Below are 27,813 nucleotides of genomic sequence, written 5' to 3' on the forward strand. Positions count from 1 at the left end.
ATAATAGCTAATTGTCACGAGTAGGCTTCAATGAAGTTACTGTGAAAAGCCCCGAGTCGCCACATTCCGGCGCCTGTTCGGGGAGGCCGGGAATACGGGAATTGAACCAGCGCTGCTGGCCTTGTTCTGCATTACAAGCCAGCTGTTTAGCCCACTGTGCTAAACCAGCCCCTAAACCAACTGTGCCTGACTATGCACATTCCCAGATACCGAAAACCCGACTTAACCAACTGAAACGGCAACTTCTCCAATCCCCTCCCCTGTATCTGGGCATTTACCGGGAACACCTTGCTCTTTCCTGCATCGAGCTTATGACCGAAAAATGACCCAAATTTCAGCAGAATTGCCATAATCTCATCTATACTAGAAATCTAGTCTGTAATACATAGAAGCAGATTGTCTGTATAGAGGGACACTGGTGGCGCGATTCTCCGCTCCCCAGGCCGGGTGGAAGAATCGCGGGAGGGCCGCTCTGGCACCCCCCTCCTCCCAAAACGGCGACCCGCGATTCTCTGGCCCGGATGGGCCGAGCGGCCTGATGTTCCAGACCTGTTCACGCCGGCGGCAACCACACCTGGTCGCTGCCGGCGTGAACATCACGCGAAAGGTAGGTTTGGGGCCTGTGGGGGGCGGAGAGGGGATCAAGCACCACGGCCGTGTTCAGGAGGGGACTGGCCCGCAATCGGTGCCCACCGATCATCGGGCTGGCATCTCTAAGAGACGCACTCCTTCCCTTCCGCCGCCCCGCAAGATTAAGCCGCCACATCTTGCGGGGCAGTGGAGGGGAAGACGGCAACCGCGCATGCGCGGGTTGGTGCCGGCCAACCTCCGCATGCGCGGCTGATGTCACTTAGGTGCGCGGGCCACATCGTTATCGGCGCGCCGCCTTGACACCAGTGTCAAGGCCCGGCGGCCGAGTTCCCCGCGACGCCGCTCCTAGCCCCCCGGCGGGGGGGGGGGGGGAGAATAGGGGGCGAGGAGCGGCCTCCGACGCCATCGTGAAACATTCCGGGTTTCACACGGCGTCGGCCGTTGCGTAGAATCGCGCCCTTGGTGCTCCACTCTATTCCTCTCCACCTCACTCTATTCCTCTCCACTCCATTGAAGCCCCTAAATGCCATCAGCAATGGTTCAATTGCCAAAGTAAAAAGCAATGGCGACAGTGAACATCCCTGCCTCGTTCCCCAGTGCAGACAGAAATCCTCCGACCTTGTAGTGTTTGTGCGCACACTTGCCGTGGGGGCCCTACACAACATCCTAATCCAGCCAACAAATGCTGGTCCAAAACCAAACCGCCTCATTACTTCAAAAAGTTACTCCCCGGGCAGCACGGTGGCACAGTGGGTTAGCCCTGCAGCCTCACGGCGCCGAGGTCCCAGGTTCGATTCCGGCTCTGGGTCACTGTCCATGTGGAGTTTGCACATTCTCACCGTGTTTGCGTGGGTTTCGCCCCCACAACCCAAAGATGTGCAGGTTAGCTGGATTGGCCACTCTAAATTGCCCTTTAATTAGAAAAAAATGAATTGAGTACACTAAATTTTTTTAAAAAGTGCTCCCATTCCACCCTGTTAAACACCTGCTCCGCATCTATTGATAGTATCACCTCTGCCTTCTGACCCATAGGGGGCGTCATCACCACATTCAACAACCTCCTAATGTTTGACGATCACTGTCACCCCTTCACAAATGGCATCTGGTCCCCAGCTAACACTCCTGGCACGCAATCCTCCAGGCATGTTGCCAACAACTTTGCATCCACGGCTAAAGCAATATCGGTCGATGACCCACACTCCTCTGGATCCTTGTCTTTCTTCAAAATGAGCGAAATCGAGGCTTGTGCCAATGTAGGCTGGAGCTGCCCTTGCTCCCACACATAATTAAACATTTCTACTATCAAAGGCCCCAGCTCTGTTGCAAATGTTTTATAAAATTCCGCTGGGAGTCCGTCCGGGCCCGGGGCCTTGCCAGACTGCATCAACCCAATATATCTCATCGGCTACTCTAGCCCAAGTGGGGCTCCCAGGCCCCCCCCCCCCCCCCCCCGCCCTTTCTCCTCCTCCATCACCGGGAAATCAAAGCCATCCAAAAACTTTGCCATGCCTGAGTCTCCACCACCCCGCTGCTCCCCTCACCTCCCAGGGCGGGGACTGACCTATACAGTCCCCAGTAGAATGCTTCAAACACTCTATTCACCTCTCTTGGTTCAGTGACCGCCCGGCCTCCCGGAGTCCTTTATCTGCCCAATCTCCCTCGCTGCCGCCTGTCTCCTCAACTGGTACACGAGCAACTTACTGGCCTTCTCCGCGTGCTCATAAAATGCTCCTCTAACCCAATGCAACTGCCCCACCACCTTCCCCAGAGATACAAGCTCAAACTCATATCTGGAGCTTCCTCCTCTCCTTCAACCCTTCAGAGATTGCTGAGTGCTGCCTGTCCACTGCTAAAATTGCCTCAGCCAGCCTTTGCCTTTCCACACTTACCACCCTATTCCTGTGCACCTTAATCGAGATTAGCTCCCCATTAATTACTGCCTTCTACGCTCCCCAAAACACAGAGGGAACGACCTCCCCATTTTTGTTCAATTCAACATAGGTACCTATAGCCACCCCAATCTTTTCACACGCCCCCTTATCCGCTAACAGTCCCACATCCAACCTCCACTGCGGTTACTGGGAGCCCTCCTTCTCCACACATTGATTCACGAGGTGCAATTCACGACACAACAATCGCCGATCCAAACTCCCCTGTCAACAATGTCTTATCCATAACAGAACAGTTGATATAGGAGTACACCCGATGCAGGTGTAGAAAAAAAAAAGAAAAATGCATTGCCTTCGGGTGCCCAAAACGCCATGGATCCTCAGCTCGCAGCTGCTCCTTGAACCCCAGCAGCTCCTTCACCACCCCGGTCACCTTCAAAGACTTGGGACACGACCAATCCAACCTAGGGTCAAGCACAGTATTAAAATATCACCCCACACAATCAAATAATGCGTACCTAAATCCATAATCTTCCCCAGCATCCACTTCACAAAGTCTGCGTCATCCCAATTGAGGACATAGACATTCACCAATAACCTCCAACCTTCCACTCACCATCACAAATCTACCCCTGAGATCCCCCACTATGATACCTGCCTAGAAAGCCACTCTCTTGTTTATCAACACCGCTATCCCACTCGCCTTCGTATCCAACCATGTGTGGAACACTTGCCCCATCCACCCTTTCCTCAACCTCGTTTGGTCTTTAAACCTCAGGTGAGTTTCTTGCATAAAAACCATGTCTGCCATTAAACTCTTTAAATAAGCGAACACCCGAGACCTCTTGATCGGCTCATTCAGTCCCCTCACATTCCATGAGAGCTGTCTGATCGGGTGGTCCCAAACCCCCCCCCCCCCCCCCCCCCCCCCCCCACCCTGATCAGCCATATCCAAATATCAATGGACTCCTCCAGGCCCATGTCTTGCCTACCACCCAGGACCTCCCAAGATGGCAACCGCCAACCCCCTCTGCCCGGCTAACCCATTAAAAAAAATTCCATGTTATCATCACCCCCCCCCCCCCCCCCCCCCCCCCCCACACACACACACACACACACACAGGCAAGCTGGGTATATCATGCCAAGTTGTACCTTGCCCCTGAAAAGAACAGGGTTGGTCCTGTTGAATCCAGCCTTTACCCTGGCCAAGTCTGACCCTGAGTCTTGGTAGATACGGACTGTGTGGCCTTCCCACGTACATTCACGTCTCCTCTGCCCACTTCAGGATCTTTTCCTTATCCAGATACCAATGGAGGCGTACAATGATTGCCGGTGGCAGCTCCCCAACTCTTAGCTTCTTCCTTAACAACTGAGGAGCCTGATCCACTTCAGAGAGCAGTCAAAGACCCCCTCCCCCACCAACTTCTCAAACATCTTGGTCACATATTCCATGGACCTTGTTCCCTCAATGCCTTCAGGCAGCCCCACTATGCACAGATTCTGCCTCCTGGAGTGATTCTCAAGGTCGTCAACCTTCTTCTTCAGTTTTTTCTGCCCCTCGGACGTCATCAGCATTTCTGCCTCTAGTGAGGTGATCCAATCCTCATGGTCAGCCAGCGTCTCCTCCACTTTCTGGATCGATGCATTCTGCACCTCCAGCGCTCCACTCTCTCCAGGGCAGAATCGGCTCTGCCACTCTTGCCATGTCTTCCGAGGCCACCCGTCCTCTGTTTCTTAAATTTGGTCAAGAGAAATTTGACCAACTGCTCCGTCAACCACTGTTCAGACAATGATGCCACAGGTCCCTCTGCCATCTTTTCCCCTCCAGCGCCTCCTGGTCCAAAGAGTGCTCCTTATTCGACGTTCTCCTTCTGTGGTAACTCTTCGACATTACCCACTGAAGGAGAATACCTCGTGCTTCAATCCTAGCATGTTTTCCACCTGCAATACTCCCATAAAATGGCAAGAAGGACCAAAGAATCAGACCTCAGGAAGGAACCACCTTATATGCGACCACTCACTCCATGGCCCCCACTGGAAGTCTGTTAAATGAATTATAACATTGTTCCAAATAATTGATTTCTCCACGTTTTGCCTTTTTGTTTTGTCAAATCTGATTTGGAAATTACACTCTGAAAATCTTAAACTTGCTCAAATGAACATCTCTAAATATGGCCCAGATTCCAGTTGAGCAATTTGTCACTGGGAGGCTGGACACAAAGTTGGAAGCAGCTGTCGATGTGAATATTTGCACCTGGTTCATGTTAATGTTATTGGCCATATGCATGAATATTGATTATGGGACCAGCAGCAGACTCTCGTACCTATCTCAAAAGGCTGGATGCCTGAGATGGTGTGAAACTCATTTTGACTGATCCCGGAGCTCCAACATTTCTTCAATAGCACATATTACTATTTCCTGAACAATTCAGGTTTGATGCACCACTTAGGGCAGAGTAAGTGAGGGGAAAGATACATATTGTTGAGGACAGTGTCATCCCTCTGGTCCCAGGTAGCAGCTGTTTCAGATGTCAAATCCAAGGGCTTAAAGTAAAGGACCACAGTCAAAAAGTGAGAACAGATGATTCACGAGTGACAGTACAGGACATGTAGGGGAAGTGGGAAGGAGCAACTTGACCTATGTGACTTAACAAGTTTTAAGTAGGCCAGCTCTGATACTTCACAAAATATATCTTGGATTAATATCTGTTGCAGTCGTTCTTGCTGCACTAGTTGTTTATAACTACTATAGTTAGTTTTCTCACTTTCGCCTACTTCTCTCCCAAGCATGGGAACACTTTTAACAATAATAATCTTTATTGTCACAAGTAGGCTTACATTAACACTGCAATGAAGTTACTGTGTCCCTAGTTGCCACATTCCGGCACCTGTTCGGGTACACTGAGGGAGAATTCAGAATGTCCAATTCACCCAAGCACGTCTTTCGGCACTTGTGGGAGGAAACCGGAGCACCCGGAGGAAACCCACGCAGACACGGGGAAAACGTGCAGGCTCCGCACAGACAGTGACCCAAGCCGGGAATCGAACCTGGGACCCTGGCGCTGTGAAGCAACAGTGCTACCCACTGTGCTACCGTGCTGCCTCTTAAGGCTACTGATTGCATATGTTTATGACATTTCATTGTAGCATGTACTGTACCTCTCTCTTGTTTTACCTACACTCAGCTCCTGCTTGTCGTTGGTATCAGGTAAACTGGATGGTCCTTTGTCTTTTTCTCAGCTAGCAATCCTTCAGCCAGAGGGTGGTGAATCTGTGGAACTCTTTACCACAGAAGGCTGTGGAAGCCAAATCACTGAGTGTCTTTAAGACAGAGATCGATAGGTTCTTGATTAATAAGGGGACCAGGGGTTATGGAGAGAAGGCAGGAGAATGGGGATGAGAAAATATCAGCCATGATTGAATGGCGGAGCAGACTCGATGGGCCGAGTGGCCTAATTCAGCTCCAATGTCTTATGGTCAGCTGCACAGTTGTGACTTATCACAGACATGGAAGGACTTAGTCCTAATTTAGCTCAATGTTTCATGTGAGTGGTAGACAGGAGGTGAACACCACCTGCAGCTGATACACCTGGGATGTAGATCCCAAATTCAGATCTAGATAGTTCCAGATGCAGCAGTAGATCCAGGTGCAAATCTAGCTCCAGGGTCAGATCTTGATCCAGATCTAGTTCTAGGCTCATATCTAGAGTCAGATGCAAATCTAGATCCAGAGCTGTCTCTCGCGTTAGATCCAGGCTTAGCTGTAGCTCCAGATCAAGGGTCTTAACTTTACCCAGATTTATATCTAGATTCAGATCTAGCTCTGGGCTCAGATCTAGACCCACTCTAGCTCTAAATTCCGGTCTGGATTATAAGGTAGATTCCGCTCTAAGGTAAGATCTAGATTCAGATGCTAATCTAGATGCTGGACTTTGTTGTTGTTCTAGATCCAGCTTCGGCTCTTGATTTAGCTCTAGGTTCAGATCCGAATGGGCTCTAGTGTCAGTTCCAGGTCTAACTCTTGCTTCATATCTAGCTCTACACCAGCTCTAGGTTCAGATTGAGAGCTACTACTGGGTCCATATCGATTCGGATCTGGGTTAATCTAGGTTCAGCTCCAGATCCGAATGAGTTCTAGGGTCGGTTCCAGATCGAGCTCGCGGTTCAGATCTAGCTCTACACCAGCTCTAGGTCCTGGTCCAGATTGAGAGCTACCTCAGGGTCCATATCGATTCGGATCTGGGTTAATCTAGGTTCAGATCCGAATGGGTTCTAGAGTTGGTTCCGTTCTAGCTCCAAGCCAGCTCTGGATCCAGATTGAGAGCTACCTCCGGGTCCATATTGATTCGGATCTGGTTTACTTCAGGTTCTGCTCTGGGTTCAGATCCAGAGCTGATTGGGCTGGAGGTGCAAGCTGAGCTGCAGGTTGCAGTGTCCGGGCTGGCAGCCGGCTTTGATCCGGGATTGATCCCGGTTCTCGTCACTGGGCGGCGGGAAGTGACGTTCGGGCGGCCCGGGGATGGCGGCGGCGGCGGCTGAGCGGGAGGTTGAGAGCGGGGCCCAAGGAGAGGCGGCTCCGGGAGCAGCCGAGCTGGAACCTCAGCTGCAGGGCCCGGCCTGGGAAGAGCTGAACGCGGAGGGAGGGCGGCGGGCCTCCGGGGACTCGGAAAGCGGAGCAGGAGGCCGGAGAGGCGACGGATACGCCTTCTACAGGTAAGGGGGACGGGGGCTGGGAGCCTGGGGCAGGGGGACGGGGGACGGGGGCCGGGAGCCTGGGGCCTGGGGCAGGGGTAGGGGGACGGGGGCCTGGGGCTGGAGGCCTGGGGCAGGGGGGACGGGGGCTGGGCCAGGGGTAGGGGGGACGGGGGCTGGGCCAGGGGTAGGGGGGACGGGGACTGGGCCAGGGGTAGGGGGACTGGGCCTGGGGCAGATGGGCAGGGGGACGGGGGGCTGGAGCAGAGGGACTGGGGTAGGGGGACTGGGCTGGGGCAGGGGGGCTGGAGGCCTGGGGCAGGGGGGACAGGGGCTGGGCCAGGGGTAGGGGGGACGGGGGCTGGGCCAGGGGTAGGGGGACTGGGCCTGGGGCAGATGGGCAGGGGGGACGGGGGGCTGGAGCAGAGGGACTGGGGTAGGGGGACTGGGCTGGGGCAGGGGGGGGTGGGCCTGGGGCAGGGTAACTGGGCCTGGGGCAGGGTAACTGGGCCTGGGGGACTGGAGGACCTGTAACACATTGCTTAGCACTGTTGCTTCAAAGCGCCAGGTTCGATTCCCGGCTTGGGTCACTGTCTGTGCGGAGTCTGCACGTTCTCCCCGTGTCTGCGTGGCTTTCCTCCGGGTACTCCGGTTTCCTCCCACAAGTCCCGAAAGACGTGCTTGTTCGGTGAATTGGGCAGTCTGAATTCTCCCTCAGTGTCCCAGAACAGGCGCCGGAATTTGGCGACTAGGGGCTTTTCACAGTAACTTCATTGCAGAGTTAATGTGAGCCTACTTGTGACAATGATAAAGATTATTATTACCTGGGACTGGGGGACCTGAGCCGGGAACTGAGGCTGGGCATGGGCAAATGGGCCTAGAACTCTTGCGGGCTTAGAATGGGGGTCTGGGAATGGGGCTGAGGGCCGCCCAGACAATCACTCTGGAACGGGCCTTTATGGCCTGCTGCCTCTGTACCTACCAGCCCTAACTGTCCCTGGTCTGAGCCCAGCCCCTATTTAAGTTGTGGTTTGTAGTGAAAGGAGCTCATCATTCCCAAAATCTCTGCTGGAATTGGATAGATTTGGGATTTGCAATGTGCAATGCAGTTCATTCATGTTTGTTGTACAATTTGGAAACTGTTTGGCACGGATGCCCCAAATTAAAATAATTGCAAAGAGCAGGCAGAAAATTCCACTGAAGTCACACATTACAATGTGGGTTGGACTTCGCTAATACTGTTCCTCAACCCCAGTGATGGCAGCAGCAATAGTTTGTGTTCATGCTCTTGAGTCTGACCGTTGGCTGATAAGACCAGGATTATTTTAGTAATTTGGAGTACTGGTGTTGTTTTAAGGGAAAAAGGGAGTGCCCAGGTCCATCTCTATGAAAATGTAAATTCTCATCATGGGGTACCATAGTCCGTGGAGAAGCCTGAAATCCAAGCTACCTTGTTGCAAATACGGTACAGACTGCTGTGTCAGAGTGGCGGACCTGGGCCACATCAGGCGATGCTTAACACAGAGTTGACCAGCACAGTGCAAATCATCGTTTTACGAGATGGAAGGCTGACAGTATCTTGAAATTGTAGTGCTCAAAGTTTTGACTAATACTGTATATAACCCACCTTGTCGACTAGCTAGGTTAGCTACAGAGAAGCTGTATTTCTAGGCCATGGTTTTAATGATTTCCAAACTGATGAACTCAGAATATCATCATTATGCAATGGCTACTCCAGGACTGTACAGTTTATAATGAGTAGTTCTGGTCCATGCTTGTTCCTGTTGCAGCCATCATCTGTAGTTCTGTGTTTACGCTGATTTAAATTCTGGGTAAAGGCAATTCTTTTCAGATGTTTAATCTTCGGAGTTGGTATTTTGAGGATTGTGTTATTCTTCACTGCGCAGTTGGTGTGTCGTATCATCCAAGCAATGGTTTGTAAATTCCCTTGTTCGTAGTACGCTCTTCAAGGATTATATAGAATGCTGTTGGTTTCAAATAAAGTAGGAAATGGTAAGCAAATTATTTTAAAATGTAGAGTGTGTGTCCCTCCAACCCTTCTTCCCCACTCCCAAATAACTCTGTGTGGTGAATGCGGGGTGCCACTGACCGATTAAAGACTAGGAGCACCAGGGACAATCCTTGCTTGGAGCAAAATACCTGATCTTGGTTTGTGAGGCTGCAGTTATATTCAGCATCCTAGGCGATGGAAGGAAAAATGATCCACTGCTGGTGGCTATCCAGTAACTCCTGTGAGCAAATGTCTACATGGGCGCCAAATAAGGGTTGACCCAAGAGGTTCAATACCTTGCATGATACTGTAAGAAACCCTGATCCAATTATCATCCTTTTTCTAGAGACCGGAAGGAATGGGCTGATATTAAGCCAGTTCCCCAGGATGATGGCCCCAATCCAGTTGTTCAGATCGCTTATTCTGAGAATTGTAAGTATTGAATTAGAGTTAAATGAATTTTGTGGCTGAATTAATTCTGAAACTGATGGCATCAAAACATCTTGGTCTATGACACTCTCCTTTTATAAATGATTGTTTTGAATTGCGAATGAAAAATTGATTGCTACCATTTCTGAACTTGGCACTTTCCCAAGTCTGTCTGTTACTGATACCCTTGCCTGTGATGTTGTCACCTCCAGGATCAACTCTCTCAATGCGTGCCTGGCCAGCCTCCCATTCTACACTGCCTGTAAACACCAGCTTATACAAAATTATGCTGCCTGTGCCCTCACTTGAAGCAAGTTCTGTTCACCCATCATTCCTTTTGTTTATAAATTTAGAGTACCCAATTCATTTTTTCCAATTAAGGGGCAATTTAGCGTGGCCAAACCACCTACCCTGCACATCTTTTGGGTTGTGGGGGCGAAACCCACGCAAACACGGGGAGAATGTGAAAACTCCACACGGACAGTGATCCAGAGTCGGGATCGAACCTGAGACTTCGGTGCCATGAGGCAACAGTGCTAACCACTGCGCCAACGTTTTACCCTCGCCCATCATTCCTGCCTTTGCTGGTCAATATTGGTTCCTGGTCCCTAATTGCATCAAATGTGCAATTCTTATCCTTGCATTTAAACTCCCCTCTTCCTGGTGCTGTTAAATTATCCCCCTACGCCCTCAAAAAAACTCTACCTCAGATTCTTGCCTCATGAGCACCCACCTGACTATTGGTTGCCACAAATTTAGTTGCATTGGATTTACATTCTGAAATCTCTCTGCCTTCCACCTTCCTCTCTCCCATTAAGACTTTCCTCAAAAGCTCTCCTCTTTGACCAAGCTTTGGTCACTCATACTAATAGCTACTTTTTGGCTTGCCTTTCATTTGTTTTGTGAACCTCTAAAGCACCTGGAACATTTTTTCAAGGTTAAAGGCGCTGTTATAAATGTACGCTGTTGCTACAGCACTGCAATTTACTGTGCTTTTTATAGTTTTTCATTGGAGTCCTCAATCGCAAGCCTGCAAAACTTTGAAGCTCTGAATTAACTTTTACATATTCAAACCAGTTTTGTTACCAGAATTAACCATCATTATTGAGAGGAAACGTATCTATTGGTCTCTCGCTCTACTCCCAGTGCTGACTTGAAAAATGTCTCTTCGAAGGGCAGCACAGTTCTTGGCACTGGTGCCTCACGCCGCCAGGGACCCAGATTCGATCCTGGCCCCGGGTCACTGTCCGTGTGGAGTTTAAACATTCTCACCGCTTGCGTGGGTCTCACCCTAACAACCCAGAGAAGCGCAGGATAGGTGGATTGGCCATGCTAAATTACCCCTTAATTGGGGGGAAAAAATGAATTGGGTACTTTAGATTTATTTTGAAATAAAAATGCCTCTTTGAAATTTGTATTTTTAAATTCTAGACTGTTCAGTTGTTGGCAATTTGGTTGTAAACTGGCGTTGAACTCTAGCTTTCTAAACTTTTTTTTTCTCCCCCGCCCCCCCTTCTAGTTAAAGATGTGTATGATTACTTCAGAGCTGTCCTAAAGCTTGATGAACGCAGTGAGCGAGCACTGAATCTGACAACAGATGCAATAGAACTGAACGCTGCAAATTACACAGTATGGTAAGGTAGTTAGAACCGGCAATCAGTTTCTTTTGTGAAAAGTAACAGAAAAAAAATTGCAGTAATCCTTTACGCCCAAGCCTGTGCATTTTTGATTTTCTTATCATTATTTATCTGATGAAGAATGTTTGGTGCATGGTAGGTTTCTTTCTAAAGTAGCATTGAGATGTAAAATAAATCGTGATTAAAAACACCTGTGTAATTCAGGCTTGTTCTTTTAATCTGCTTGTCGTATTATTGCTGATTTGTAAAGATAAAGAGAATTCTCTTGAGTGTAGTAAGTGTGGAAATTAAATTCTAAAGCCAAAGAGGGTCTTCATCTTGAGCAGATTGGGAATTGGGAATTTATCAGTTAATAGTGCAGTGATGGGGGGAGGCAGGTGGGGCAGCGGTTAGCGCTGCTGCCTCACGGCGCTGAGGACCCAGGTTTGATCCTGGCCCCAGGTCATTGTCCGTGTGGAATTTGCACATTCTCCCATGTCTGCATGGGTCTCACCCGCACAACCCAAAGATGTGCAGGGTAGGTGGATTGGCAATGCTAAATTGGCCCTTAATTGGAATTTTATAAAAATTTAAAATAGTGCAGTGATGCCTGTCGAAAAATATTTTACTTTACATTTGTCCCCTGATTCACCTTATTTGTTTGGGGGGAAAAATGGGTCAGTTACCCCTCTGGGTTCATGAGCATATTCCATTGTAATTGATCGATTGTGTTCTAACTCCTCACTTTGGACCGTATGAATTCTCAGCCTGATCATCAGTTTTGTATAGCATCACCAGTCTTCACTGCTATCACAGTTCAACTGCTCCTAAAATTCTCGTTCATCCCTTTGTCATTTCTAAAAGGTCATGTGTATTGGCCCTGTAATTCTAGCAAGTACCCCCTTGAACCACACCAGTACTTGTGGTGAAGGGGCTCCCACAAGTTAGTTATGTAGGAATTGGGTGGCACATTGGTTAGCACTGCTTCCTCATAGCACCAGGGACTCGGGTTCAATTCCGGCCGTGGGTGAGTGTCTGTGTGGAGTTTGCACTTTCTCCCCGTGCCTGCGTGGGTTTCCTCCGGGTGCTCCGGTTTCCTCCCACAGCCCAAAGATGCGCAGGTTAGGTGGATCGGCCATGAAAAATTACCCCTTAGTGTCGAGGGATGTGCAGGTTAGGTGCAGTGGATGGGGAAATAGGCCTTGATAGGATGCTCTATCAGAGAGTAAATGCAGACCTGATGGGCCGAAGGGCCTTGTTCTGCACTGTAGGAATTCAATGAATTCTGGGATATAGGCTTAGTGATGATGAAGGAACGGTGATATATGTTCAATGAGGATGGTGTGTAATTTGGAGTTGATGGCGTTGTTGCCCTAATCCCCCTTGGTTGAAGTAACAGAAGAGGACGAATCTTTCAATGTAAGCATTATGTTGAGGGCAAGTATATTTTGCATTGTATATGTTTTCACCACCACTGTTTCAACTCGTGTTACTTTGAGGGTGTTAAAGTACATGGAATAAATAAATTCTTCTTCATCTCTGTCGAGGTTTAGTTTTTACAAATTTAGATGGGCCTTCTCACTCGGCTTTGACTTGAAAGGAATATTCTGGGTTGAAGTAGATGTGTCTTTGCTGCATGATGACCAGACAGTTCTGTACAGTGCTGAGGGATCGATGTATATTGGAGGTGTCGAGCGTGGGCTGTATACTAGATCACGTTGCCCAGATGGGTGGTAAAAATCTCATGTCACCATTGAAAGAAGGCCAGGGAGTTCTCCAGGCTGTGCTGAGCCAATGCTCTCTTATCTCTCCATTGACGATTATCAGGTCATCTGTGTTGATGGGATCTTGCTGTGCGCAAATATGCTGCCTTCCTAATGACAATTGACTGCATTTCAAAAATAATTTGAATGAAGCTTCTAGACGTGCAGAAGTTTTCATAATAAAACAGTAGTAACCATAATAAAACAAACTAGAGTGAACATTAACATAGTGCAAAAAGAGAATATACAATAACAATCAAATAGACATTACCCCATGCGACCCAGTCTCCCCACACCATCCCAATGAAGTACTCACACACCCCCCTCTTCCCCCCCCCCCCCCCCCCACCCCGCAACACCCCCATGGATTGCTGCTGCTGCTGACATTTTAATTGTCCCCGAGAAAGTCGACAAACGGCTGCCACCTTCGAGAGAACCCTAGCGTAGACCCTTTCAAGGCAAACTTTATTTTCTCGAGGCTGAGAAACCCAGCCATGTCGGCAACCTAAGTCTCTACACTCGGGGGCTTCGAGTCCCTCCACATTAATAAAATCCGTCTCTGGGCTACTGGGGAGGCAAAGGCCAAGAGGTCGGCCTCTTTTGCCCCCTGAACTCCCTGGTCTTCTGACACTCCAAAGATTGCTATCTCTGGACTCTGCACCACCCGTGTGCTAAGCACCTTGGACATTGCCCTCGTGAACCCTTGCCAGAACACACTAAGCTCCGGGCATGCCTAAAACATGTGGACATGGTTTTCAGGGCTGCCCTTGCACCTCATGCAACTGTCTTCTACCCCAAAAAACTTGCTCGTTCTCACTGCCGTCATGTGTGCCCGGTGGACCACCTTAAATTGAATTAGACTGAGCCTGGCACGTGATGAGGAGGAATTAACCCTGTTCAGGACCTCTGCCCACAGACCCGCTTCCAACTCCTCACCTAGCTCCTCCTCCCACTTGCCCTTGAGCTCCTCCACCGGGGTTTCCTCCGCCTCCTGTAATTCCTGGATACCAACCGGAATTTCTGATGGTGTAACTGGATGTAAACTTCACTTAGCCACCTTTGCTCAAGATCTCTGGATACCCTTAGTTTAAAAAAAAAACTATCCACCTCACTCTTGACAGATCCAAGTGCCTCAGCATCCAGAGCTTTTTGGGAAAGAGAGTTCTGGATTTCATTATCTTAATGCTAAATCATCACTTTACCAACTGGAAGCAATTTGGGAGTTGTCCAGAACCCGTACCTGTATACTATTATTTTATACTTTCATTTAGTTTTTAATATACTGTTGAAGATTGGAAGCAAAAGAAATACTGTTCTTTGAGTGTCTGCATATTAGTTCATGCAACAAGTATTGTGCTGTATTCTATTGGTAAATGGAACTCTCCGTTAACCGCCTTTTTTGATTAACCGGCACCACTCATTTCCCACGCATGACCGGATAATAAAGATTTGACGCTACTTTTATTCCATTCAGGCATTTCCGCAGAGTGGTGTTGCAGTCTTTGAGCAAGGACCTCCATGAGGAATTAATTTACATCTCAGATATCATTGAGGACCAACCCAAGAACTATCAAGTTTGGTAGGTAAACACAAGGCTGCTTGCCATGTTAGTTGGCAAAAAAACAGGTGATGAGTGAATAAATAAAAAACATGGAGTCATTGTAACTCTTGTTGTCCCCCTAGGTATCACAGACAGAAGATTGTAGAATGGTTAAAAGATGCTTCGCAGGAGCTGGGATTTATTTCTGGGGTCCTCAAACAAGATGCAAAAAACTACCATGCCTGGCAGCACAGACAATGGGTGATTAAGGTACTCCACTTGTATCTTATTCTTTTTCCATTCTTTTAAGGTTCACAAGAATGAAGGACTTGTCATATGAGCAGCGATTGAGAACTCTGGGTCTGTACTCGATGGAGTTTATTTTTAAAAAAATTTACAGTACCCAATTAAATTTTTCCAATTAAGAGGCAATTTAAAGTGGCCAATCCACCTACCCTGCACATCTTTTAGATTGTGGGGGCAAAACCCACACAAACATGGGGAGAATGTGTAGACTCCACATGGACAGTGACCCAGAGCCGGGATTAAAGTTGGGACCTCGGCGCCGTGAGGTAGCAGTGCTATCCACTGCGCCACCGTGTTGCCCCTACTCGATGGACTTTAGAAGAATAAGGGGGGTTCTCATTGAAACTTACAGAATACTGAGGCCTAGATAGAGTGAACATGGAGAGGATATTTCCACTTGTAGGAGAAACTAGAACCGGAGGGCACCGTCTCAGACTGAAGGGACGATCGTTTAAAACAGAGGTGAGAAGGAATTTCATCAGCCAGAGGGTGGTGAATCTGTGGAACTCATTGCTGCAGAAGGCTGTGGAGACCAAGTCACTGAGTTTTTTTTATTCGTTCATGGGACGTGGGCATCGCTGGCTGGGTCAGCATTTATTGCCCATCCCTAATTGCCCTTGAAAGGCAGTTGAGAGTCAACCACATTGTTGTGGATCTGGAATCACAGATAGGCCAGACCAGGTAAGGATGGCCAATTTCCTTAGTGAACCAGGTGGTCTTTTAAGACAATTGGCAATGGTTTCTTGGTCATCATTAGACTTTTAATTCCAGATTTTTCTGAATTCAAATTTTGCATTGGTGGGATTCGAATCTGCGTTTCTGGTTTACTGGCCCAGTGATAATACTACCATGCCACCTCCTCCCCAGTGTCATTAAAACAGAAATAGGTAGGTTCTTGATTAAGAAGTGGATTAGGGGTTATGGGAAGAAGGCAGGAGAATGGGGATGAGAAAAAAATCAACCATGATTGAATGGTGGAACAGTCTTGATGGGCTGAATGGCCTAATTCTGCTCCTATGTCTTATGAAGATTAACCCAGTACAAGAGGTTTTTTCTTCTAACCAGTTGAGGTCTGCAGGACAGAAATAAAGTTGGATGGGGGGGAGGTGATGGGATATGTTGAGGTCAGGTGACACCAAGCTTGGGTTTTAAAAGTGACAGTTGTAAGGAAGGGAAGGCTGAGGGATTAATTATGTCGGATACTCAGCACAGAAACAGGCCATTGGGATATACAAGACCATAAACAGCCCAATTGTACATACAGCACAGAAACAGGCCACTGGGATATACAGCACAGAAACAGGCCATTAGGATATACAGCACAGAAACAGGCCACTGGGATATACAGCACAGAAAGAGGCCAATGGGATATACAGCACAGAAAGACCATTGGGATATGCAGCACAGAAACACCATTGGGATATGCAGCACAGAAACAGGCCACTGGGATGTACAGCACAGGAACAGGCTACTGGGATGTACAGCACAGGAACAGGCCACTGGGATATACAGCACAGAAACAGACCACTGGGATATACAGCACATTAACAGGCCACTGGGATATACAGCACATTAACAGGCCACTGGGATATACAGCACAGGAACAGGCCACTGGGATATAAAGCACAGAAAGAGGCCAATGGGATATGCAGCACAGAAAGACCATTGGGATATGCAGCACAGAAACAGGCCACTGGGATATGCAGCACAGAAAGACCATTGGGATATGCAGCACAGAAACAGGCCACTGGGATGTACAGCACAGGAACAGGCCACTGGGATATACAGCACAGGAACAGGCCACTGGGATATACAGCACATTAACAGGCCACTGGGATATACAGCACAGAAACAGGCCACTGGGATATACAGCACAGAAACAGGCCACTGGGATATACAGCACAGAAACAGGCCACTGGGATATACAGCACAGAAACAGGCCACTGGGATATACAGCACATTAACAGACCACTGGGATATACAGCACAGAAACAGGCCATTGGGATATACAGCACAGAAACAGGCCACTGGGATATACAGGAAACAGGCCACTGGGATGTACAGCACAGGGACAGGCCACTGGGATATACAGGAAACAGGCCACTGGGATGTACAGCACATAAACAGGCCACTGGGATATACAGGAAACAGGCCACTGGGATGTACAGCACAGGAACAGGCCACTGGGATATACAGGAAACAGGCCACTGGGATGTACAGCACAGAAACAGGCCACTGGGATGTACAGCACAGGAACAGGCCACTGGGATATACAGCACAGGAACAGGCCACTGGGATATACAGCACAGGAACAGGCCACTGGGATATACAGCACAGAAACAGGCCACTGGGATATACAGCACAGAAACAGGCCACTGGGATATACAGCACAGAAACAGGCCACTGGGATATACAGCACAGGAACAGGCCACTGGGATATACAGCACAGGAACAGGCCACTGGGATATACAGCACAGGAACAGGCCACTGGGATATACAGCACAGGAACAGGCCACTGGGATATACAGGAAACAGGCCACTGGGATATACAGCACAGAAACAGACCACTGGGATATACAGCACAGAAACAGGGCACTGCGATATACAGAACAGAAACAGGCCACTGGGATATACAGCACAGAAACAGGCCACTGGGATATACAGCACAGAAACAGGCCACTGGGATATACAGCACAGAAACAGGCCACTGGGATATACAGCACAGAAACAGGCCACTGGGATGTACAGCACAGAAACAGGCCACTGGGATGTACAGCACAGAAACAGGCCACTGGGATGTACAGCACAGAAACAGGCCACTGGGATGTACAGCACAGAAACAGGCCACTCATTCCAAACAGTCCAAGCAGGTGTTTATCCTCCACTAGAACTGCCAGCCATCTTTCCTCATCCAAATCTGCAGAAGTAACCATTTGTTCCTTTCTCCATCATAAGCTCATTTAGCATCTCCTTAAATTATCCATACTATTCACCTCAACCACTGTCTGTGGCAGCAACTCCAAACCTTTCTCAACTCTTTGCGTAAAGAAGTATTTTTCTAAATTCCTTATTGGATTTCTTGATGACTATCTGATATTGATGGTCTCTGGTTAGGCTCTTCTGCACAAGAGGAAACATTCTCTCTATCCGTTGCCTCAATACCTCTCATAATTTTCAAGGTATCTGTAAGGCCTCCTCGGCTTTTGTTTTTTCAAGAGAAGAGATCCAACCTGTCTGTACTTTCTTGAGTTGGTATCATCCTTGTAAATCTTCTCTGCTTCCTCACCGTGCCTCTGTTATCATAATGTGGCAACCAGAACTGCACACAGTACTCTAATGTATCGTCTAACCAAGATGTGACCTGAGTTTAGCATAACTATCCTATTTTTCAATTCTATCCCTCTATAAATAAAACCTAGTGCTCATTTGTTTTTTTTAAAGGCCTCCCTAACCTGTGGTTCAGCTGTTAGTGATTGGTGTATTTCTAGATTAAATTTTTTTTTTTTACAGTACCCAATTATTATTTTTTTCTCAATTAAGGGACAATTTAGTGTGGCCAATCTATCTAACCTGCGCATCTTTGGGTTGCGGTGGTGAAACCCACACATGCATGGGGAGAATGTGCAACCTCCACATGGACAGTGACCCAGGGCCGGGATTCGAACTGGGCCCTCCGCGCCGCAGTCCCAGTGCTAACCACTGTGTCACATGCCGTCCTTTAGCGTAATTCTATTTTGAGATTCCTTTGTTTCTCCACCCCACCTAGACTTTCGGTTTCCAAATAATCAGTGACATCCCTATTCTTCCTACCAAAATATACGGTCCCACGTTTATCTGTGATGCACTGCATTTGCTAATCATTTGCCTGTTCTGTAAGTTTATTAATGTCCTCCTGTAATTTGTTGCAATCCTCCTCGGTATTGACCATCTCCCTGCACCACCCTCCTAATTTTATTGTCATTTGCCGATTTAGTGTTGGGTATTTGATTCCAAAGTCCAAATTATTAAACATGAATTGTGAACAGCAGTGGTCCCCGCACTGAACACCACTTTCTATCTCCTGTCACTCTGAATAGCTACTCTTTATTCTCACTCTCTGCTTTCTGTGTTGAAGCCAGCTAGCAATCCATTGTCATTTGTCCCCTGGCTCTACATACTCTGACCTTAGTTATACATGGGACACCTTATCAAAGGCCTTTTGAAAATCCAGATGAATTACATCTACCTCATTGCTATTCTTGTCTACTCTTTTTGCTCTGTCATCAAATAATTTAACAAACTGAGTCAAGCAAAATTTCCCTTTTTGAAATCCATGCTGACTATTCAACATTATGGCCGGGATTCTCCCCTACCCGGCGGGGTGGGAGGTCCCAGCGGAACGGAGTGGCGTGAACCACTCCGGCGTCAGGCCACCCCAAAGGTGTGGAATTTTCCGCGCCTTTAGGGGCCAAGCCCTCACATTGAGGGGCTAGGCCCGCGCCGGAGTGGCTCCTGCTCCGCCGGCCGGCGCGAACGGCCTTTGGCGCCCTGCCAGCCGGGGCCGAAAGGCCTTGGAAGTCCGCGCATGCGCCGGTGCGTCAGCTGACGTCATACCGCCGAATGCGCATGGGAGGGTGTCTCTTCCGCCCCCGCCATGGTGAAGGCCATGGCTGGGCGGAAGAAAAAGAATGCCCCCACGGCGCAGGCCAGCCCGCCGATCGGTGGGCCCCGATCTAGGGCCAGGCCACCGTGGGGGCACCCCCCCGGGGCCAGATCGCCTCGCGCTGCCCCCCCCCCCCAAGGACCCCGGAGCCCGCCCGCGCCGCCGGTACCAGAGGTGGTTTAAACCTCGCTGGCGGGACTTCAACCATCGCGGGCCGGAGAAGCGCCGCGGGGGGCCCGCCGACCGGCGCGGCACAATTCCCATCCTCGCTGAATCTCGGGGGGCGGAGAATTTGGGACATGGCAGGGGCGGGATTGACACCGGACCCGGGCGATTCTCCGATCCCCCGGGGGTCAGAGAATTCCGCCCTATATTTCTCATAATGTTCTTTTATTCTCTGCTTTAGTAAGGATTCCATTGTTTTCCCCCATCACTGATGTTCAGATGGCTGGTCTATAATGTTCTGACCCCTTCTTTCATTTGAGTTCCATTTATGAGACTTGAATGCCTGGAAAGAGCGATTAAAATAGGAAATGACAGTGATCTCAGGGAGGTTGATCAGTAAGGATTGAGATGTTCCTTCATACGCAGGGCTGTGACTCTATGGAATTATTTACCCTAGGGAGCTATGCATCGACACCTGTTGAACATACTCTAAACTGCGATCGGTAAATTCCTGACCACTAAGGGAATCAAGGAGGGAAATGGAGTTGATGTAGTTCAGCTATGATCTTATTGAATGTTGGAGCACGCTCGTGGCTGTGTCTCCTCCTGTTTTTATGTTGCAAAGACATGGGGGGTTGGAGGGAGGAAGAGATTGAACCAGGCATCATCTTGTTCGGTATGACTCGATCCTCTCACATTATCGAGCTTCGCTACCAAGAGATATAAATATATTATTTTTTAACCATCCTTTCGTTGGTGTGTTTTGAATTGTCTCTTTGGTTGACTCGTTCTATGAAACCTATTCTTGAGTCAGGATGTAGTAGTACATGAGTTGTAGATTAGCTACTAAGAACGTTAGCCTTTATACTTTGAAATATACTGTACACGTGCACAGCTGTCTATTGTATCCCTTTTGCAAGTGTAGTATTGTACATCCTTCCGCATTGTAGGTATCACTCAGTTGTAACCTTTGGGGAAAGGGATTGGACATTCCCGTACGCAGCGTGGGCATGGTTCTGTTGTGTAAGATGCTGATTTTTCTCACATTCTGTGTTTTACAGGAATTCAACCTTTGGAACAATGAACTGGAGTATGTGGATCAGCTGCTGGAAGAGGATGTGCGAAATAACTCCGCATGGAACCAGCGATATTTCGTCATTTCAAACACCAGCGGCTTTGATGACGCTGCAGTACTTGATCGTGAAGTCGAGTTAGTCTTCTTGCATGTACTTTAATTATCCCCACTCGCAATTAATTCAACGCTAAAACTTCTGCCTCCAGTTAGGGTGGTCTTCAGTCGGGAGTATTTCAGAAGTCACAGAACACGACTAATGTGTGGAACACCATTACAGTAAACTGAAAGTAATTTCCAGTGCAATAGTGCACATGTTCCAGGGTGGTGAGGCCAAACTTTCTTACTGATAGCAGGAATTTTTTCTTTACACAAAAGAAAAAACTTGGATTTATTTAGCGCCTTTCGTGTGTCTCAAAGTGACTTACAGCCACTGAATTACTTTTGTAATATAGGAAGTAGGGCAGCCAGACTGCACAGAGCAGGCCTCCCAAAACAGCAGTGTGACAATGACCAGCTGACCTGATACAGCGATGCTAGTGGAAGATAAATATTGGCCAGACCACTAGGAGTTCGCTGCTGCTCTTCACCAGTAAGGGAAAATGACTTATCGGGTTAAATGTCTCACTCCCTCAGTCCTGCACTCAAATGTCGGAACCTGGGGTGGGGCTTGAACCCAAGATTTTCCCGAAGGATTTTTCGTTATTCATTCTTTTATTGGATGAGGGCATCACCAGCAATGCCCATTTGCTGCCCGTCCCAAATTGCCATTGAACTGAACATTTCAGAGAGCAGTTAAGGGTCAGCTACACACTGCAGGTCTGGGATCACATTTCCCGCAGAGGGGGTAAGGATGGCAGATTTCCTCCCCTAACGGGATTAATGGGTTTTTACAAAAATCTATGATAGCTGTCGTGGTAACTTTTACTGAGGCATTACTTTATATTCCAGATTGATTAACCTGAATTCAAATTCCATCAGCTGCTGTTGTGGGATTTCACACGTGTCCCAAGAGCATTTGGCTGGGCCTCTGGAATACTTGTCCAGTGGCATTCCCACTGTGCCACCATCTCCCTAGCTCACTCTTCAATCAAGCTGTTACTTTTTTTTAAATATAAATTTAGAGTACCAAATTCTTTTTTTTTTCGATTAAGGGGCAATTTAGCGTGGCCAATTCACCTACAGATCTTTTTGGGTTGTGGGGGTTAGACCCACGCAGACACTGGGAGAATGTGCAAACTCCACACGGACAGTGACCCGGGGCCAGGATCGAATCCGGGTCCTCGATGCTGCGAGGCAGCAGTGCCAACCACTGTGCCACCGTGCTACCCCTTGTCAAGCTGTAACTTGATGGGAAGGCAATAAAACTTAGTATTCTGTATTTTTGAGCTCCGACAAGTTGAAGGGCCTCCTTTATTTGAACTTTAGTTGTGAACATAGATTATTTTTTCATTGCAAGTTTTGAGTCCCTTTTGGAAAGAGCATTTTGAGGTGCATGACACCGGGATGAACTAGTGGTAATGGGAGCAATTTGAGAAACTCAAGAGTATCACACAAGAAATACACGTATTGGTACAAAATGTTTTTAGTATATTGGCCCAATATACTAAATAAATTTATTCTTTTCCCTGTTGCGGTTTCGTATCAATTTTCTAAATATGTCCCGTGACAATACTGAGTTATGTATGTTCACTGTTCTAAAACACACTGATAGGCATTTAGAGTTTCGGTTTGAGGATATAGCATACTCGAGGTTAATGCTGTCTGTTAAGACGTACCTCCGCCAGAGCTAATGAAGCTTCTTTTTGTTTTCGTTAACAGGTAAAACAATTCCCTCTCCCAAAAAAATGCTTTTAAAACATATTGCCCTGATGTTTAGCAGTATAATGAAGTTATTTTTAAATCATTGCTTTTGGGAAGTTCAGGGAAATGACTTGAAGACATAAGATTTTTCCATTCATTTTCAAATAACCTATCCTACAGTAGCAGCTACTGCATTTCAATTCCTCAGTAAAATGTGCCATCCGTTTTTTCCATTGGGATTGTAATAGATCATGGTTGTCACTAGAGGGAGCCACAGGCCTGTTTAACTGCTGATGCAGTGAGTGTGAATATGGACAATATCAAACCCTGCACAGTTTCTGTGTCTGGACTTCACGCTACCTGTGTAAACTTAGCACACTTTAATTTTACCTTCCAGGAAAGGTTGTAGAGGGGAGGGGTGATTATGATGGTTAAAGTTGTTTCCTTTGTGGTAATGCAGCTAAGCTACTGAAAATGTACTCATTTAAAAACAAAAAACAAAACAGTCTCGGCCTCTAATAAATCACATGCATTACTTTGAAAGGACAGTACTCGACTGCACCTGATGATGATCACTGAACTTTTGTCTGTAAATTAAGTCTTTATTTTGTTTCTGCTCTCTAACATTATTGTATACTACCTTACAGGTATACCCTGAAGTTGATCAAAAAGGCTCCTCATAATGAAAGTGCATGGAATTACTTGAAGGGGTAAGGTTCAGTTTTTGCAGAAATGTGCATCATATTAATTCAAAGCTTAACCTTGCTGTAAAGCCACCGGAGAGATCAAACTTTCAAGCCATTTGATCTTTTGGGTTTGATAAGGTTCAAAATTGCCTAAAAGGCGATTGTTAAGTCTACAAATAAGATCACGGGACTCTCTAGACGGGGAAAAAGACCAACGTTTGTCTTTGATCATCCTGGTAGTCACATGATACAGTGATAATGGAATTGTTCACTAATCACAGCAATAAATCTCTATCAATTACTGTACAGTAGACTCCAACATGATGCGAGTGTGTCCCCCTCCCAGTGGTTTTGGAAACCAGAGAACCAAGCTCGCCTTTTCCTCTGGAGGATGCTACACTTCCCATGCATATACTGCAACACAAAGTATAATTTTCTGAAATAAATCGATCTAATTCATATTTGAATGAATGCTATCGGCTTCCGCGGTCTCCCTAGGGGAACTTCTTGCACAGAGGGACCGCTTGCTTACTGAAATACTGTTTCCACGGATTAGTTTGAATTGAACCCCCCACCTTCTGAAGTACAGACTGTGTCCCTGTGTTCTACTGATCTGTACAAGGTGACATAGCTTGTTATGGTTGAAGCTAGCTAATCCCTTTAGAATTTCAGAAACAACATTCACCCTCGCATTGATTCTGTATACACCTCCCGCTACCTCAGGAAGGCAGACAGCATTCTCAGAGACCCCTCCCACCCAGGGCATTGCCTTCTTCCAGACCCTTCCATCAGGCAGAAGGTGCAGAAGTCAGAAGACCTGCACATCCAGACATAAGAATAGCTCCTTCTCCGCAGCTACAAGACTCCTCAACGACCCCCTCTCAGGTTGATCTGTTACCTGTAAGAACACTATTTACAAAGCCCTATGCTGCTCTTGCTCATGTATTTGCTTTGTTTGGCCCCTTGTTCCGCACTGTAACCAATCACTTTGTCGATGGACCATTTGTCAATGTACTCTGTTGATTATTCTTTTTGTTTACAGTGTACGTACTGTGTACGTTCCCTCGGCCACAGAAAAATACTTTTCACTGTACTTCGGTACATGCAACAATAAAAATCAAATCAAATATTTATCAGCAATATGGAATTAAATAAGCTAAATGATCATTGCTTCATAACGATACTGCCAGATTACAAATTGCTACACGCAGTGGTGTTTTCTTTCCAAAACCACACCTCCCTAAACTGAAACCAAAGAGAAAATGCTGGAAAATCTCAGCAGGTCTGGCAGCATCTGTAGGGAGAGAAAAGAGCTAACGTTTCGAGTGCAGATGACCCTTTGTCACAGCGGTCCCTATGCTGTGTCACTTTACTGTGGAAGCTGCAGATTTCTGGGCTCCTTTAGTTGTGTCTACAGTTGCAGCAGAGTTTTGAGTTATTTTCTGTCTCTTAAATTGCAATCTGATGAAAGCATATTCTATTCTATGTCGCTAGTTTATCTTTACGTCTGTGTGACTGCATTTACGTGTATTTTTATGCAATTGTTTTATAATGAGGTGCACATTAGCTCATTTTATGAAGCAATTACATTGCAGTATATTCAGGTAGATATTTTCTGAGGTGGTGGTATATTGAGGCATACAGCCACACACCTTTTATGAGCATGTACATTCTTGCAGATAGTTTATGGAATCACTGATCATCTTGACTGCCAGATATATGTGCAGGGAAAGTGTCTCCACATCAGGCTGCTGGATGGATGCTGTGCTGGTCAGGACCAAAGTAGCTTAAGCTTTGTGTTGAATTAGTGTTTTAAACAAAATGGTGGGAAAAAGGCCCTTTGTGGTGTTCATGTCGGTTGGAGTTGGTGCCCTGCATCATCAGGGTGTGTGTCAATGCATTGAGGGGATAGTTTGTGTTAGATACATCTCCAAGGTCCCCAGTGTATACGATTCATTGTTAATCCCTTTTGGAATCAGACGGTGTAAATATTTTTGGGTCAGGGAGGACAATTCTTGACTCCCAATGAGTGTAATGTAATTCCACTTTGCGCCATTTAATTCAAACTTGTTGGAATAAAACGGACAATAGCAATGTGGATGCAAAATTAGCTGAATAATAGGAAGCAGCGTGTAATGGTCATTGGATATTTTCCAGGCTGGAGGAAGGGTATTGGGACCCTTGCTTTTCCTGATCGATATTAATGATCTAGATCTTGGTGTGCAGTGTGTAGGTTTACGGACGATACAGAACTTGGAAGTATTGTAAACTGTAAAGAAGACAGTGTGGAACTTCAGAAGGACATAGACAAGTTGGTGGAGTGGGCAGTTAGGTGGCAGATGAAGTTCAATGCGGAGAATTGTGAGATGATGCATTTTGGTAGGAAAAATATGGAGAGACAATGTAAAATAAGGGGTAAAATTCTTAGGGGGGTGCAGGAGCAGAGGGACCTGGGTGTATATGGGCATAAATCACTGAAGGTGGCAAGACAGGTGGAGAGAGCAGTTGATAAAGCACATAGTAGTCTGGCCTTTATTAATAGGGGCACAGAGTACAAAAGGAAGGAGGTTATGCTTATCTTATACAAAACACTACTTATGTACAGTTCTGGGTGTCACACCATGAGAAGGATGTGAACACATTGGGGAGAGTGCAGAAGAGGTTCCTAAGAATGGTTCCAGGAATGAAAGACTTCAGTTATGAGGGAAAATTGGAGAGGTTGGGACTGTTCTCCTTGGAGAGAAGGCCAAGAGGAGATTTGATACATATGTTCAAAACCATGAGGAGACTGGACAGAGTAGAAATGGAAAAACTGTTCCCACTTCTAAAAGGATCACGAATGGCAGGGCACAGATTTAAAGTGATTTACAAAAGGAGTAAATGTGATGTGAGAAAAACCTTTTCACACAACGAGTGGCTGGGGTCTGGAATGCATTGACTGGAAGTGTGCAGAGGCATATTCAGTCGAGACATTCAAGAGGGCATTGGATGGTTTCTATCATGGGCAGATGTACGGGGTAAAGATAGGGGAATGGCACTAAGCCATGATGCTCGTTTGGAGAACTGGTTTAGACATGATGGGTCAAATGATCTCCTGCACCATGATGATTCTGTGGGTTCAAATCAACATTCTTGTAATTTGAAAATTAATACTAGTTTCTGTCTTCCCCCTCTCTCCTTCCTCAAGAATTCTACAGGATCAGATTCTCTCCAAGTATCCCAACCTTTTGGAACAGATTTTGCATTTGATGGAGCAATTTAGCTCTCCCTATTTGATTGCTTTTCTTATTGACATATATGAAGACCTCTTGGAGAACGACTGTGAAAACAAGGACGAGATCCTAAACAAAGCACTGGAGGTCAGTCAGTGGGTCTTGGGTCATGTCTGTGCAGAGTCTGGTCACTGTCTGTGCAGCATCAGCACGTTCTCCCCGTGTCTGCGTGGGTTTCCTCCGGGTACTCTGGTTTCCTCCCACAAGTCCCGAAAGACGTGCTTGTTAGGTGAATTTGACATTCTGAATTCTCCCTCCGTGTACCAGAACAGGAGCTGGAGCGTGGCGACTAGGGGCTTTCCACAGTAATCATTGCAGTGTTAATGTAAGCCTACTTGTGACAATGATAAAGATTATTATTGTATGATGGGACTGAGATAAGTAACAACAACAGGCCCCCGTTATGCCAAGAAAGAGACTTCTAAAGACACTTTCATTAGTTCAGCTTGGTATTATGTTCACAAGGGCTATCTGTTGTGAAGCACGCTAAAATATTTTTCTGTGTTAAAGGTGCTGCATCAATGCAAGTTATTTAAACTAGTTTGGGCAGATGTGAGGAGTCAAAAGTTTAAGAAATTAGAAATGTATTTTAGATTTTTAACTTTCAATCCCTTTTCTCTTTCAGCTGTGTGAGAGTCTAGCTGCAAGACGGGACACGATCCGACAGGAATACTGGAGATATTTTGCAAGGTGCCTGAACGACAAGTATGGTGTTAAGCAGGGAGACGCTGAGCCGAAAGAACGTGAAGTCTCCCTTCAGGAAGGCTGAAGTAACTGAAAGCCATTTCTGCCGTTTGCAGCTCCTGTATTCAGGGCAACAAATAGTGATCAATAATTGTTTTTACACATTCCTCTTTAATTTTCTCTTAACACGGCATCCCTGTGTATGTAAATGTGTAAAAACATAACTCTGTATATGTATATATTATTTGAAGCACAAAGCTAGGAATAAGTAACATCTGTACAACCACATTTTGCCACTTTTGTGCCCGGAATGCACACTTACAAACTAAATACAATGCAAGAGAACTTAGTTTATAACTAAGTCAGCTTTATTCATGAAGCGGGTAGATATTGGAATTTATTTAAAATGTTACTTTATTAAAAAGTTGCCATAATTGCAGGTAAAATAGTCACAAAGCTACATTGCCATTTCCAGTGCTTGTATAGTTTTTACTGTCTGCCAATAAAATATTCTGTGGAAGAGGTAAATGTTTACTGCCCTGTTCATTAAAAAACAATACATGCAGCCAGTTTGTTTTTAATCAGTCCGTAATTAAACAAGGACTTTTAAGTAATGGCCACATTGTCATTGAGGTCAAATGGTCTTGGGTG

At 46.8% G+C, this 27,813-nt stretch overlaps 1 protein-coding gene across 1 annotated transcript; it reads left to right on the forward strand.

The window, feature by feature from the left end:
* The first annotated feature begins 6,810 nt into the window (after positions 1-6,810).
* On the forward strand, positions 6,811-27,690 carry fnta (farnesyltransferase, CAAX box, alpha). The gene is made up of 9 exons (XM_038792639.1): positions 6,811-7,194; positions 9,531-9,616; positions 11,133-11,247; positions 14,467-14,571; positions 14,676-14,802; positions 20,707-20,855; positions 23,168-23,230; positions 26,394-26,565; positions 27,104-27,690. The coding sequence occupies exons 1-9, from the start codon at positions 7,001-7,003 to the stop codon at positions 27,245-27,247; spliced, it is 1,155 nt and encodes a 384-aa protein (XP_038648567.1). The 5' UTR covers positions 6,811-7,000; the 3' UTR covers positions 27,248-27,690.
* The last annotated feature ends 123 nt before the right edge of the window (positions 27,691-27,813 follow it).

Source organism: Scyliorhinus canicula, chromosome 3, assembly GCF_902713615.1.
Source record: "Scyliorhinus canicula chromosome 3, sScyCan1.1, whole genome shotgun sequence".
Taxonomy (NCBI): domain Eukaryota; kingdom Metazoa; phylum Chordata; class Chondrichthyes; order Carcharhiniformes; family Scyliorhinidae; genus Scyliorhinus; species Scyliorhinus canicula.

Excerpts from the sequence above, each read along its gene's own strand:
- fnta (XM_038792639.1), top strand. The coding sequence starts at position 7,001 with ATGGCGGCGGCGGCGGCTGAGCGGGAGGTTGAGAGCGGGGCCCAAGGA. Across the intron at positions 14,572-14,675 it reads CCCAAGAACTATCAAGTTTG|GTATCACAGACAGAAGATTG; the intron begins GTAGGTAAACAC and ends TTGTCCCCCTAG. Across the intron at positions 20,856-23,167 it reads GTACTTGATCGTGAAGTCGA|GTATACCCTGAAGTTGATCA; the intron begins GTTAGTCTTCTT and ends ACTACCTTACAG.